This window comes from Pleuronectes platessa, chromosome 10 (assembly GCF_947347685.1).
Source record: "Pleuronectes platessa chromosome 10, fPlePla1.1, whole genome shotgun sequence".
Classification (NCBI taxonomy): Eukaryota; Metazoa; Chordata; class Actinopteri; order Pleuronectiformes; family Pleuronectidae; genus Pleuronectes; species Pleuronectes platessa.
This window is the reverse complement of record NC_070635.1, coordinates 16,095,848-16,111,205: the sequence shown is the minus strand read 5'-3', so window position 1 is coordinate 16,111,205 and position 15,358 is coordinate 16,095,848. Positions and strand designations below refer to the sequence as shown.

The window sequence follows — 15,358 nt, the reverse complement described above, 5'->3', positions numbered from 1 at the left end:
TGATTAATGTAACTTTATCAGAAAATTGTCGCAACACGCTGCTTTTCGACTGAGATTTTAAAGACCAAATTAGGAACACGGCTCATTAATGAGTCAAGTAGAGATGATTCAAAATGTGCTAATGGCCCAGGAGGAACCTGTCATTGTTCCTCTAATACAAAGCCAGAGGGCATTTGAGGACTGGCTGGACTAAGCTGAATTTATTTTCTGATGGGAATAAAATTAACTTGGTGGGTGAGGAAAAAGTCAATCTAATTTGGCTTTAATAGGTGCAAATGAAATTAATATGCAACTAAATGAAACTAATATTGTGAATCAATTTGAATGGGAAATTAAATTTTCATAGGTAATCCCAAGTGAAACACTGTGCCAGGCTGTTTTGTGGATTTGCACGAATAAAGAGAAGGAAGTGGTAGAGTAGATTTATATATTTGACTGTATGCAGAGCAATTTGAAATGAGGCAGTGGGTTTAATTTAACACTGACTGTGAACCTAATCGTCGACAGTGGTTTACAAAGTAAAACTGTCACCTTCTGCGACTTCTCTTCCATTTTACATAAACATGCACTTTCTCTGGTGGACCTGTGATTTCTGCTGATTATTCTACCAGGAAGAAGAACTGTGTCTGTTTCATCCCAATCAAACCATCGTCCACATACGTGCCTTAACATGCCCTAGTGAGCGCGACCTCTGACCCCATCCATTTACACCGGCTATCGTGCTCAGTGTGCTGTGATAAAAGAGAGGTAAACAGCTGCTTTTTTTCCCTCAGCATCTGGCAAATAGAAAGACACTCAGTAGAGCAAACATCTCTGTCAAGGCCCAACAGTCCCTTTGTGAAACCATATTTAAATCCACCTGATCTGGATTTGTATTAATTGCACACACTCCTAGTTATCAGTCCCCTAAATATGTTTAATTTAATTAAGATCCATGACTGACCCATAAGAAAATAAAAAAAGGTGGCTTCTACACGTCCTATTTTGCAATGTTAAAGTGAAAAATACGTTCTGATTCTGATTCCTCACACTAATCTGTCCAGTACTTTCTGCGTAATCCTGCTAACAAACAGAAAAAAACACAGAATAAAATATAACCTCTTTGGCAGAGGTAATGACAAAAAGAGATGTTCTCTAAAAGTACTATCACTCTGTATGTGGTACTAAATCTGTTATTGACTTCAGGGCCCAAATCTAAGCATTTGTTTGATTTAATCTCATGTTTAATGTGGATCTACTGCACTGGAAGTTACTGGCTTGATACAAATGAAAAAGCATTACTAATACTCCTTACCATATAATCCTGTATTATATGCTTGGGAGAAAAAATATATTAACGGCATATAAATATATATTAATATTCCTATGTCCTAATCTTTTCTAGATTCAAGATATTTCACAGCCCCAGCGAGAGAGAGGGAGCTTAAATGAATGTATCCCACATGTTCACACAAAATCTGGCAACAAACTTGTGACGTTAAAAGGCCACACACAGACACAGTACAAATTAATAGTTTCAAATGATCTCATCTGACACAGAGGCAGTCTGAGGAACAACTGCAAGTGATGTTGTGCGTGTGTGTGTGTGTGCGTGTGTGTCAGACAAAGATCCCTCTGTTTTCATCAGCTGACAAATGTCACCAATGATGTCACTACTACCTCAGAGGACTATTTAAAACAGATTGTCTGAACTCAGACAGCATAAAGGAGACGTTCTGTTTGCCGCGGCGCGCTCACACGTGCATACGAGCTAACACATCTGCTAAGAGGACCGTGTCAAATCAGTGACACTAATGACAGACCGACTCACACAAAAGCACACATTAAGCCTGGATTTTCAGCGACACAAGTGTTATTTGGCAGAGATTTGTCAACAGCCGATTCACCCCGTCAACATAGTGTATTGGTGTAATCCCGTAGGCCTTTCTAAAAGAGTTTCATTTAGAAGAGTGAAGGCGGATTTATTTGTAGCCAGACTGACCCTATTGAAAAACAACATCAAATTCATCTGGATCAGATACAGACCCCCTGCTGGAGGAGGGACTTACAATCTGCACATGCATACCACAACATCAAAAAGATCTGGCTTGAAGGCCAACGAAGGCTCAGAGAAATAAAAAGGGTCAGTCAGGCAGGTCCACAATCACAAAAAAGCAAGAAGTATTCACATCACGCTTGTGATTTGATAGTGACCGAGGAAGGAGGGAGAGAGGCACTGAGAGAGGCCGAGATCCATTTATCAACAATTATCCCAAGGACACACAGAGGCTGTGAAAGGGACAGAAACAGAGTGCGTCTTCCTCCATTGTAGCTATTCATAACAACTAAAATACAGGGATAAACCAATCAAATGACACTGGTGGCTTCAGGCTTTGAAAATAAGTGTTGAAACTGTACACTATGGCAATTTTTTCTAAACAAATGTTTCGCTTTTAGCCTTTTTAAAGAAGCTGAAATTGGTTGTGACCAAAACTGTTTATCTGAAAAGCAGAAGCAGTTGGATTAACAGGTTTTCTAGTAATAAATGAAAGTCTAACCTAAGAAGCTTTAGCCAAAAATAAAGACCAATGAGCTCGACACATCTAAGACACACTTGACTATTTGGGAACACTCACTGCCTTATAAGATTTTTGATCGTGGCGTTTGGAGTAATAATTTAACATGAAAGACAGAAAAATAAACGTGAGAGCTAGATTTATAACATAAGTCGCCTTTATAGAGTATAATGAATGTATTTGAAATGTAATGCATTTCAGGGCAAAGGTTAATGGATGACATTTATTGACACCATGTGAAACGTGGCTATTTCCGCAACAGAGACACAATGCATCCCTCTCACACCCGAAATAATCATAAAAACACCTTCTCTGATAGTAACACAGTAATAAATAACAGGTCAGGACCTGAAAACAGGTCACAACCTGGTTGTCAGTGGGTCACTTTGTTACAGGGACCAGAATGTTGCTGCAATTAGCCCAAGAGGTTCAAGGACACTAATGGAAATTCCAACTGCACACGAAACCGGCTTGAACAAAGAGATGTATTGTTGATCATGTCATGTAGGCAACTTCTCAAAGATGATTAGAAAAAGCTTAAGCTTGTTTTCTTAAAAGAGGAAATGACGACAAAAGTGAATGGTTATTTATTTATACAATGAAAGCCCTGGTCTTAGAGGACATTAGTGCTGTGTCCACAAGTTGTTTACTTCCTTGCTTTGTATGTCGAGCCATTAGTGTATAAACCTTGAAGACATGCAGGGGGATGATTGATGGATTATCATCAGTCGAGGCCCAGCACAGTGGAATTAGTCTGTCGTAACCCTTTTTAACTAGCCCGCTGAGAATACAGCACATGGGTTAGTATAGAGGCGCAGATCTGTAAACAACATGAAATTAGCCCATAAAAGTGTATGTGTGTGTGTGTCTGTGCTTTTCTATCTAAAACTATCTATCTACACTATAAATCTGGGTTATTGCTGTTTATGGTAAAATAAAACGTATACATATACAACAGTAATCGTAATGAGTATTCTTATCCAAACTCAGTATCAGCTACATAACGGAACATTACAGTTAAGATGGAAGAGGAACTATCTGAATCTTTAACTGTAGCCAGGTTTCACACAAGAGCAATGTTGTAGCTTTATTCTGCCTTAGAGCATTGGAGGGTGGATTATTGTTATGCCTTTACGCTGGCAGCAGAGGTAGTCACAGAGCCAAATGGATGTCTGTGTAAAATGGATATCCAGAGAGATGGACATCGACACTGTTGTGTTACACTACACGCCTCTGATTGTGGAACAAGATGCTATGTTAAATCCCACATGGTATGCAGGCTTGTTTGGTTCAGTTTACGTAATCAAAGGTGACTTAACGTAACTAGAGCTTCCCGATTGGCCGATAATATTCCCCAATATGAGCCTTTCAAAGACACATCGATGTTGCCAGTTTGCCGATTGATATATATATATTTGTGTTATTTCATAAAAGGAACAATGCAGATAAGATGTGTGTAGTCTAAATTTCACATTTAAAAATATGTGTCTTTCTTAATTCAAGTTCAATATTTTTGGTTGCAGTTTTGTTTTGTTTTTTGTTCTGGTCAAGTCTGGGGTAGAGGCTTGATAATGACACCTTTGAAATCATTGCTGTATATTTCCTATATGTATTGGCAGATATATCGGACGCTAATATCAGCTTTCAACCAAATAAATCCATATCGGTCAGACTCGAAACATATGGTTAATCTTGAATAAAGCAGAATCTCTGCGTAAAAGCACCTTAGCTCTGATAAGACACCTGTTGGGTGTCAATTACATTTGAAGAATATGTTGCTCTATATACATACACACAGACACACACTACGACACACATCTCAAACAGACCATGTGAAATTGATCAAATTAGAATCACAGAGGGGCTCTGTTTAAGTGGTTGTGCAAAAGGAAGACTGCATACACACTCACACATACACGCAAGCAGTGGAATTGAATTCACAGATTGAATTCACAGTTACAGCTGAATATCTTATGCAGGATGTTTTCTGTTTGTGTGTCTGTGTCCTACCCAGTGTTAATGGAGATGATTTCAATGAGTGGGTTCCTCCTGATCTTGGGCAGGTCCAGTCTCGCTCCTCCGAGCCTCCGGCCTCCGTCTTTCTTCTGACCTAACAGCCGAACCGAGTGGCCTGCAAACAACAAACAGGACTTAATCACATACTCGTTTTCTAATTGAAACAGTCGCTGTAAGTGTATGTTTTTCTGTTGTTTGCCTGAAAAGGTGACACACTAGCCTGTAGAGCTGTGTGTGGAAAGGTGGGTGTGCAGATACAGTAAAATCATGTTCATGTTGAAAATGAATATATTACTGTGTTATAAGTGCAAAAATCAGCTGTATGACATTAGTCAGTGTTTGTGTGCACAGAGAAAACAAACAAAACAACACATAATAAAAAGAGAGGTTTACTGTTTTGTCTATATCAACAACGCACTCAAATGCACACACACACACACACATTTACATAAAACGTCTCACCCACAGACAAACTTTGCTTTCAATTGTTCAATAACAAGCTTTAGATAGTAAAACAAAAGCCTTGATTTAACTTCTCACAACTTATGAACATGATGGTTAAGTGAACAGGATAGAGGAAGAGGTATCGAGGCATATCAGAGCAGATGTGGTACTGGTTTGGTCAAAAGAGGGAGAAATGAACTGGTCTAACTGTGCAGGAAATTGAATAATCCTGCCACCAGATGCACCAAAAAACATTGAAAGGCTAACATGAATAAATAAAGTTTAAAGAGGAGAGAGAACATGATAGTTGTGCTTATCTAAACTCCACTGATTTTACCAGAGTAGTTAACAGAGGTGAAAACATGATGGATGGGTATGAAAAAAGGTATCTTCACAATAAAAAAGGATATTTCATCTTTTACCAACTGCGCCCAAACAATTCGAAAAGTATCACTCGGTGGATATAACATTGTTACAGAACTAAATGAGAATCGATAACAGAGTCTAATAGCTAATAGCTCAAGATGTCCAGGCTTTGGTGTGTGGAAATGGGATACTGGAGTCTCTCCTTCTCGAAAGACTAATAGGCTACCGGCTAGAAACGTGCAAGATGGAGCCGCTGAGGGATGGAATTGTCTTCCTGTTTTCATCCACTTTACATCGGTCTCCTGGGAGGGTGGGCTCAGGGCAGGAAGCATGGCTATCAATTGGTAGATAAAAATGACAATCTGGCCCAGAGGAGGACAAAGAGCCAATCGGTGAGGCGTGACTGGTCGTAATATCCCAGTACAAGCAAGGAAATGAGAAAACTTCCCTGGTGGAAAACAGCTTGGGACTTGGAGCACGTTCGGCCATCTTTTCCTCCGGGCCAGCTGTCTGTGCAAACGCCTTTGGTAGCAAAACAAGGACTTTGAATTAATGTGCTCTCTAATATCTCTGTAACCATCTCTCCCTCTGAGTGATCGATCAGTTCATGCATACATTAATACATTATTTAACAGAGATTAACCGTCCCACCTGCTCCTCAACTGTCGCTTTCAACATTGAATCAGAAGTTCATACAACTAATGTATGAGAGAGAACAAAGTTAAGGACATATAAATAATGATAACTAAAATATGTTGACTAGATCAAATCCTAAAAGAGCTTTCGCTTCCATGTTTCTATGCAACAATGCCTAAATCTGATAATCAACTTAGAAATGTCTTTTTAATCTTGGTTATACTTTTCACTAGATCCCAACAAAAGTAATTATTATTTAATTATAATAATAAGACATGTGAACAAACTTGTCTGCTATGAGGAATGAAAAAGTGACTAAATCCCACAATTATAGACCACAATAAAGTGGACTTAATCAATTAAGAAAGGATTTTATATTTTTCAATAAACTAAGCAGCAGCTCACAGAACAAGCCTAACCACACTAGCTAAGCACAATGCGGTAAAACAATCGACTCCTTATTCCTTTCATAAGAGTAATTTCGCTTCAGCTAAGGTCTACGGGGTGGTGGTAAATACCGTTTTAAAAGTTAAATGGTTTTTCCAGATTGTTGATATTGTACATTGGTTTCAGATCATTCTAGCTGTGGGAAAATAAAGTTACCCATACCTAATTGCTTACACAGCCCTGTCAGAAGAAAGCAATTTCCAGTGTGGTGCTGGATTTCCAGATGGTTTTCCCAAATTATGACATTGACCATTCTCATAAAACTTGGTACAATTGTCATTCTCCACATATTCCTGTTTTTTCTTTCCCTCTAAAACTTAAGAGGACCCCTGAGAGTGTGCCTGCCACCCAATACTCAAAGTATAATCTCACGACCAGCATGAAATCACACCAGGAGTGTATCAGAAGCCAAATTCAATTTCAGGAATGAGAAGAGATAAAATAAGTGACTTGGGTTCTTGAAGAAGACCGAAGAAAGCTGGCATAATTGTCATCTCAATTACAGAGTTTAGAGAGGCCAACTGCTGAGATGGGCAACCCCACGTAGACACAGAGACACATACAGCGCCTCATACCACATTTTCCTGTTACTGACTGGCCTCCTCTTGTCACCCTGCGATTTCACCCCCGATCTCTCTCTCTCTCTCCGTTGTTCCTATCTCTCCTTCATAAATACAAACCAACATAAATCCTTCTATCCACTCATAACGGCCCATCATATCATGCTAGGGAGAGGGAGGGAGGGGAGCAAGGATAGATGGTTGGAAGGGTTGATGGATGGATGGTTTGAAGATGACAAAAAAAAATGCCTCCCAGATGAAAGATGTAGTGGCGAGCCAGATGGATGGCCGGATCATGGAGGTGGGGAGCTAAAAGGATGACCTCGTGACCTGGGTCTGATGTCTCATAAGTGGTAGGTCTTGTTGTGCTCTCTGGTTTGATTGTAAAGCAGCAGGCAGGATCAAGGGGGAAAGAGGTAAATCGGAGAGCCAGAGTGCAATGCTTGTCATTTATCCTCCTAATATAACAGGTAATTGGATATATACATTAAACGATCTTCACGGAACCTTCAGTTGACTTCAAACATATGTGAATGCATCAAGTTGCCTCTGTAACCTGCTCTTCAATTCCTCTCATATTCAGTCTTTCCATTCAATAACATCTTCATCCTCCTGATGTATTTTTTCAGCATTAACACCCACAAACAGTTTGTTTATACTGGTGAAATAAGGATTGTGAGGTTATATGGATCCAATATAGCCTCTGATCTGAAGCTAAGTAGATACATTAGCCTGTCTAACCTTTGCAGCCCCCTGTGTCCATGTCACACACATACACTAAATCTAAACTGTTTTGATGATAAAAGAATATCAGGTGACAAAATAGCATCATCTGAGGCTATCAAAGCAGTGATGGAAGATCAATATTGGGAGCGCATATAAAGAAATTGAGAAATCAAAATGGCACTATAAAGAAAGAGGTATGTCAAATATTTATTAAAGGTGCAAAGGTAAGACTTTCAAGGAAATGTGCAATCCTTAAAGATTGAAAACATGAAAAACACATTTTCAAGCCTTTGTGTGGCATTCTATCTAGGGCTGGACAATATGGATTAAACTGTTTTTACGAAAAATGTCACATTATTATTTATATTAAGCTCAAAGACTTTTCTCGCTGCTGAGTGGAAGATGTGGTTTTAAAGACTTTTTTATGAGCAGAGGATGACAAACACTGGTAACAGCAAAACATTTTACAAATCTCGGGTGGATACATTTTGTGTTTTATACCTCCTCACTGTTATTACACAATGCATAAGCAATCTATCCATATATATTGAATATTTGATATATGGCTATTGAAGAACATGTGTATCCTTTGTTGTTATTACTGAATTTTTTGCAGATCTACTGGTTGGGTTGGAAAACAAGATAAAGCCAAAGGTGTGTTTGTGATTTGCAAGAAAATCTACATCTGGCACAGATAAAAAACATTTCTGCACAGTGGCAAGCATCACAAGACCGGGCAGCACTTGTAATGTGAGTGGCTGTATAGATATTAAGTACTGTGTGCATGCTCAGCAATCCACCGGAGATAACTTCTGGATAAAGACATGCTCTTGTATTTACTATACAGGCAGTAACCTGAGCTTTATGATAGAAGGATGCAGTATTTACAGTAGTGTGGGATCGTGCAGTGACATTGGATCCGTTCTTTTTGAGCCAGAATAGATAGACTAATGCCGCAAGAACCAAGACCCAAGGTCATAAAAGCATACTAGTACTCATGTGGAAAAGAGACCTGCAAGCGGTTTTTGGTGCAGCAAAGAACTGTGTCTATTAGCAGTTCACTGAAGTAAGAATTTTAGTAGCCATTACAACAGGCAAATCCCGGAGCTTAAAGGTTTATGCGCAGGCCTCCGAGCTGAAATAACAGTTCTCAGTTTATACGAGGTCATAAAGAACTGTAACGATACTGGGGAAATTAGTTTCTATGGAGGGGGCACGGATGAAGGAAAAGGGGGAGGGAGGGAGGGTTGAGTGTCAGAGGTAAAGGGGAAGATATAGATAGATTATGAGAAATGGGTGGAGGAAAGAATAGGGAAAGAATGAGAAAAATCATAGAGAAGAAGTCACAGAGAGCTTGTGTGTAGGTGTTTGAGTGTGTTTGTGTGTAGCCAGACGATTTAGGGTTGATGACACATTGTAAAATGAATCCTCAGTTCAGCTGTCCTTCCTTAGAGTGAGGCCTGCAGTGCAAACTAGTCACTCATACACACACAGCACACACAGTGTAAACTCAATCTGGTCTTTATTAGAGAACAGCTGGGGGTGAATGACAGCTTGACTGGACACTCTCACACTGTAAACTCGCTCTGACCTTCATTAAACTGTTGAGTGCGTTGGTTCACTAACAGTTTAAATGGATGACCTAATCACTGCCATGTGCGTCTGTCCCGCTGTGAGCCACTCAGACGAAGATGACCACTTAGCATGCTACTCAGACAGCAAGACAGAGAGAGATTCGAAAAACACTTGGCTTTAAAAAACAGGTCGGCTCTAATCACTGAGCATACTCATCAACGTAGTCAAGTCAAGTTTTGTGTGCATTTACTTCCATGAAATTTAAACCATGAAAAAAGCAGTAAATCAAGTCACACTGCACTTAGAGATTTAACACAAAGAACACCCTCTTGTAGACCGAAATGAACTTTCTAACCTTTTGGCCAAGATGGCTGGTAGAATACAGCCTTGAAGAAACCAGTAACATTTTAAGAAAAAAAATTATATATATATTTCTAATTCAGGCAAATAAATCTACTTTCAATTTCAGTTATAAAAAACAAAATACCATTCAAGAAGTCCTGATCTGAAAATTCAGCTATGAAGTGAACTTCAGGGACAAGAATAGAGACTTTGATGGATTCAAGGATGCAGACACACAGGCAGTGTGGCACTCGCTTTGTTCAATGTCATGAATGTCTTCCTGATTCAATATTTTACTTCAGACGACAAATGTGTTGTTTCTTTTTTTTTGTCTTCGGCATACTGGAGACACACAAAACAACTCTTCACTGTAACCTCTGCATAATACTGTAGTCGGCCTTGTACAACTTCAGACCTCTATTTCTCAACTTTATTTTTTCAAGAGGTTTCATACTTTATCTCTTTTGATTAGCCTGATATCAAACAAATGATAGTGACCTGCATGCCAAGCATCCCTCGAATCATTCCATCAATTACAATATATTTGTATGGCCCATATTCACAAATCACAGATGTCTCAAAGGGCTTAACAAGGTGTGACATCCTCTACCCTTAATCCTCAACGAGAGTGAGGAAAAACAACGCTATATGAACACTGCCATTTTGCACTTTTGGGGGCAAAGTCTGCACATTAGCAATCCAGAGTGAAGCCACGTTATCAAGGTCCTGCAGGTACATGCGATTGACCAATCGTCAATCTGTTTCTAAAGCATCATATAAAAGTTTAAAAACAAAAAATTAAAATTAACGAAATACCTTGCATCAGTGACGAGACCTAAAATTACAGAAACCATCTTTGGGAAAAAAATGTAACATGTACTGTGACGATTTAGAAATGCCCCATCCACTAACATGGGGGAGGCAGGGTTTATGATCTATACTGCAGCAAGCCAACAGGAGACGACCTGAGCGCTTTGTCTTTGCATTTTGGAAGCTTTCATGTCGTTCATCTTTATATGTGTAGCATAGTGTTTCATTACATGGCCATGTTGATGCAAGCATTTACCCTGCAGTGCTGTGAAAGTCCTCTCAGATTTAATCGCCCATGTTTCACGGGTGTTAATTTAGGACCCCTCTTGTAAATGGTTGCACTTTAAACAATCACCATCAATAATGACACAATCAAATGGTGTTAAAACCTTATAATAATTCACAGTTATCATTTTTGATTATGTTCTTTTCTACAGTACCATGATATATTCCTGCTTTTGACAGTCCAGTCATTCTCAATCCTGCTCTTCTGTCAATAAGTAGACAGACTGCTTTACTGAAAATCATTCATATGTGGAGCTGACTCAAGAGCTTCATTTCCCATTAAAATAATAAAAAGATTTCTCATTCATTCATTAGCTGATCAATGCGTTGCTGCTCGCTCACTCATACAATTGCTGCTCCTGGATGTGCGTGTGCTTTGTATGTTTGTTCGCGTCAAAATACCTTTAATTGCCTCATCCACGACTTCCACCACTCGATCAATCTGCTGGACCTGAAATACAGACACACAGGGGAGAAGTTTATTGATGCTGAAGAGCCAAGTCCACAAGGTCAAACAAAAGCCTGATATTGACAGCCCACAAACACACATAAACTGATCCACACTTAAACAAGGTGGGCATGTAAATATACACAAAGACGATGTGGGGTATAAGCACACGGACAAACAAGTGCAAAAGAAGACACCGCTGTTTTCCCAGCCAGGATGAAGTGGTATAGATTTCTTAAATGCCACTGCGTGTCGATGTAGCTATAAAAATAACGTATATTATGTATCGACAGAGACGCGGTCTTGGAGTGAGCATTCATGGATGAGATCAGAGGGAGGAAACGAAAGAGGCAGATAGAATGGCAGACATATGATTATAGAGGGAACAATTCAGCAAGAACACATAATTAGAATATGAGAGAAGAAACTGAATCCTGTTATGAAGAATCTAAATTTTATCCTCAGATGAAAATCCTGCAGCTCCATAGGTAACTCTGGAACTACCACTAAATGATGGAGGGACTAAAAAAACACTAGGAGAGCAGATACCTCCACCGAGGCTAATGCTCTATCTCGCAATGTTAAAGAAAGTGAAAAGAAAACGATGTGCCCATTTATCTGAATCCCTTCAAAAGTCGATATATGTTCTTACTTGTATCGTGCTTCACATCTAAACACAAGTTCATTGAAATCAGAAGTTCTTCTGTAATCCTGCAAACTAACAACAAACTGCAATGAAAACACAACCTCCTTGGTGGAGGTAAAAACGAGCAAGATGTTGCTTACATATTGGACACAGATAGAAGCCGGAGTGGAAGGTTTGACTGGATATTAAAGAGCCAGAATTCTGAGAACAGCACTTATTTTACTCATCTACTATCCTTAGGAGAGACAATAAGTGGAAGTGACATACAAGTCTGTACAGAGGGAAAAAAAGTGTCGCCGCTCTAAACGCCGGGTTCACACCGGACGCGGAAGCACCGGACGCGGAAGCGACGCCGAAGCGAGGCGTAAGCGCAGTGCCAATCCTCTGGCTCCCATCCACTCCCATGTTAAACCGCAGCGCTGAACACACCGGAGGCTGAAGTGTAGCGTTGTGCCGCGGCTGCCTAACGCCGTGAAGCGATCGTTTCGGCGTCGAGTCTATTTTTTCCGCTTGACGCGAGCGTTTCGCGACAGGAAACACACTGAAAAATGATTTTAAACGATATAGATGACATATTTTATATGATATAAATGACCAAATATGCATCCCATACTTTGTATTCACCTTCTGTTGTCTTGGAGTTTTAATTTTACCACTTTTACCAACCACATTATTAAATGTCCCCCTCTGCCAATCCACTACAGCCACACAAGCAGTCATAAAGATAAAAAGAGAGAGGGGGGGGGGGGGGGGGGGGGGCTACGTATTCTCCACATAGGCTTGAGTGGAGAATACGTAATTTACCCTCGACACCCGACATTTACCGGAGCTAACAGCGGAGAAGTTCTTCAGCATGGATGACATTAAATTAATCATTGAAGTGGAGGAGTAACTTGAGTTGTTGATTCTCAGCATATGTTGTATAAAGACAACACCAAAAAAGACACATGTTGGGACGCTGTTGCAGTTAATGTTGGAGCAACAAGTAAGTATATGCTTGAAAAAAATGATTAAATGCCGATTTTACTACAGGCTGATAACAGCAGAAGTATGTGATATTATTAGTAATGCGCGGCGCTTCGGCGTCGCTACCGCGTCCGGTGTGACCAGCCAAGCGCCGGCGCGCCAGGGATTAGCGCTTACGCCACGCTTCGGCGTCGCTTCCGCGTCCGGTGTGAACCCGGCGTAATGCAGTCAGACGGCAGCTGCCATTCAAACAAACAAACAACATGGATAATTCTGATGAACCTGAGGACCTTCTGGACGGGAAGATCGTGTTCCAAAAAAACAAAGATCGAACATTCAGTAAAACCAGTAAAACCACCGATATGCACACTCTGCGAGAAGACGTTATCGTTTCACCGTAGCAATACCCGCCTAACCACCGCAACGCGAAGCATGTGTTGGTCGGCGAGGGGCGTTCAAGTGGAATGCGCCAAACCAGACTCACTCGCCGGACACATTGTGCAAAAGAAGCGGTCAGCTTTACTGTCAGAGAATTTGAACAAGTTAGTTTGCCTCACCAACTGGCTAAAGACCGAGTAGCCAAGAGGGCCTTTAGAGGCATTAGATTGTATCATGGTGTGGTTAATGGTTGTGTGACAAAAAATATAAAAAATGTCAACCATCCTATGGCTAAGAAGCTCAAATAATTTCTGTTTAATTTAAAAAAAAAAAAAAGTTTTATTCAACCACACAATGGCTAAGGAACCCGAATTCTGTTTAGGATGAAGATTATATTAATGTTCCATATGGAAAAGCAATGATAACTGCTGAAGAACTGCTGAGTTGCAGCACAAAAGAAAAGTTAAATGTCATAAATCTTGTTTTCACAAAAATATTCCGAAAAAATCGGTAATGTGATTAATCATGATTAATCCATAGAAACCTGTGATTAATTTGATTAAAAATTTTAATCATTTCACAGCCCTAATTATTTCAGATCTCAGCAGTCAATTCTAATCAAGAAAATCTCACTTCATGTGCTCATTGAGTTTTGTTTGAATAAGGAATATATATAGACTCACCAAGCACTTCACCATGAACTCCTTAGTGTGACCTACAGCGATCGAGCTACAGCAAGTTAAAACAGGCTGCTTGACCCTGAAGCCGCACAAAGAGCTGTTCACCAGTTTATTCAAAGTTCAGTGAAGCTCAATTCAGTACGCAGGACCCTAAACTGGAGAATCAGTTGTTGTTTGCGAACCAGCCCCTTGAAAAAATGAACAGTTGTCATGATCACCAACATCAGACGGGCAGATTTATTGATTTTGATTTGTACAGTTTCTTAAACTCAGTTTTTTCTTTATTTTTTAATACTTAATTAATTAATTGCACGGTATACGTATAAGCGTGATGTATGTTTACAACATTGCTGACCCACAGTAATTCTCAGATTACCCTGCATGCTCTCTGCTGTTGTGTGAATGTGTGTGTAACGCATCTCTGATATAGGCAGTGGCATGTCTGCTTCAGACATGCAAAACACTGTGGGCTTGCGTGACTTGCCTGTGTACGTTACGCACAATACACCGCCATTCATTTCCCAGCAACTGCAGATGGCGAAACACAACAGAAACACACACAAAAGCTGACACACACACAGCTTGATTAAAACGAGTGAATTTAACAGGAAGCACTCTTTTTAACTACTCCCCTTATCTAGCCGTTAGTGCAATCACTATATACAAATTCACAACTGCTTATTTGCATGTAATTTGCATAACCCACCAACTGTCACCGCCATTGTGAGGCTGATTGTAACTACCAGGGATATACGGGGGGGCTAGTATACCTTCGTCAGGGTGTGTGAACCACGTGCGCCTGTTCATGCCTGCATCTGTCAGTGTGTACTTGTCTTTCTATGGCTGTGAGGACAGTTTTAGTCGAAGCCATTGTTATAAAGATGTATTCAGTTCTCGAATTTCCATAGGGCTGTTTGAGGGGTGAGACCTGGTTTTAGGGCTGGGCATTTCACCTCTGATGGTTCAGGTTGGGGGCAAGGGAAATACACAAAAGTGTGTTTGTGTGTATCAATGCATAAGCCAATCTACTCATAACAATGAAAGGATCAGCAGTGGTAAACTTCCCTAGCCTGGATGCCAGACGAACTTAGCCCCGCCCACAACATTTTAGGTCGGGCAGTTCGGTCTGGAGTCGCTCCATTGGGAAAAAATTATGGCCCGACCGGGCCAATCAGATTGTCAGGGCGGGCTTTATACGATGATTGACTGATGATCAACGGTGACGTAATCAACCACGTCATCAAAGTGCCCTTGGGTTGAATTCGTTTTCAACAAACATGCCTGCCGCTGGCGAGCTGAGATGTGTAGATGCTGCCATTGAGTCTGTTTTAGAAGACATCGACAGCGCATTCATTTTGAAAGAGGAACACAGAACGTGGAGGCGACGCCAAAGCACCGCGCTAATCCCTATCGCCCCGGCGCTTGGCTGTTCACACCGGACACTGAAGCGACGCTGAACCGCCGGGCAGCGCTAATAA

At 40.4% G+C, this 15,358-nt stretch overlaps 1 protein-coding gene across 1 annotated transcript in view; it reads right to left on the bottom strand.

The window, feature by feature from the left end:
• Positions 1-15,358, bottom strand: part of cdkal1 (CDK5 regulatory subunit associated protein 1-like 1) — a 236,898-nt gene that overhangs the window by 151,040 nt on the left and 70,500 nt on the right. The window contains exons 6-7 of the mRNA XM_053431777.1: positions 11,165-11,213; positions 4,566-4,686 (exon numbers count right to left, since the gene is read on the bottom strand). Of these exons, the coding sequence (XP_053287752.1) occupies positions 4,566-4,686; positions 11,165-11,213 (170 nt within the window). The remainder of the gene's footprint in view (positions 1-4,565; positions 4,687-11,164; positions 11,214-15,358) is intronic.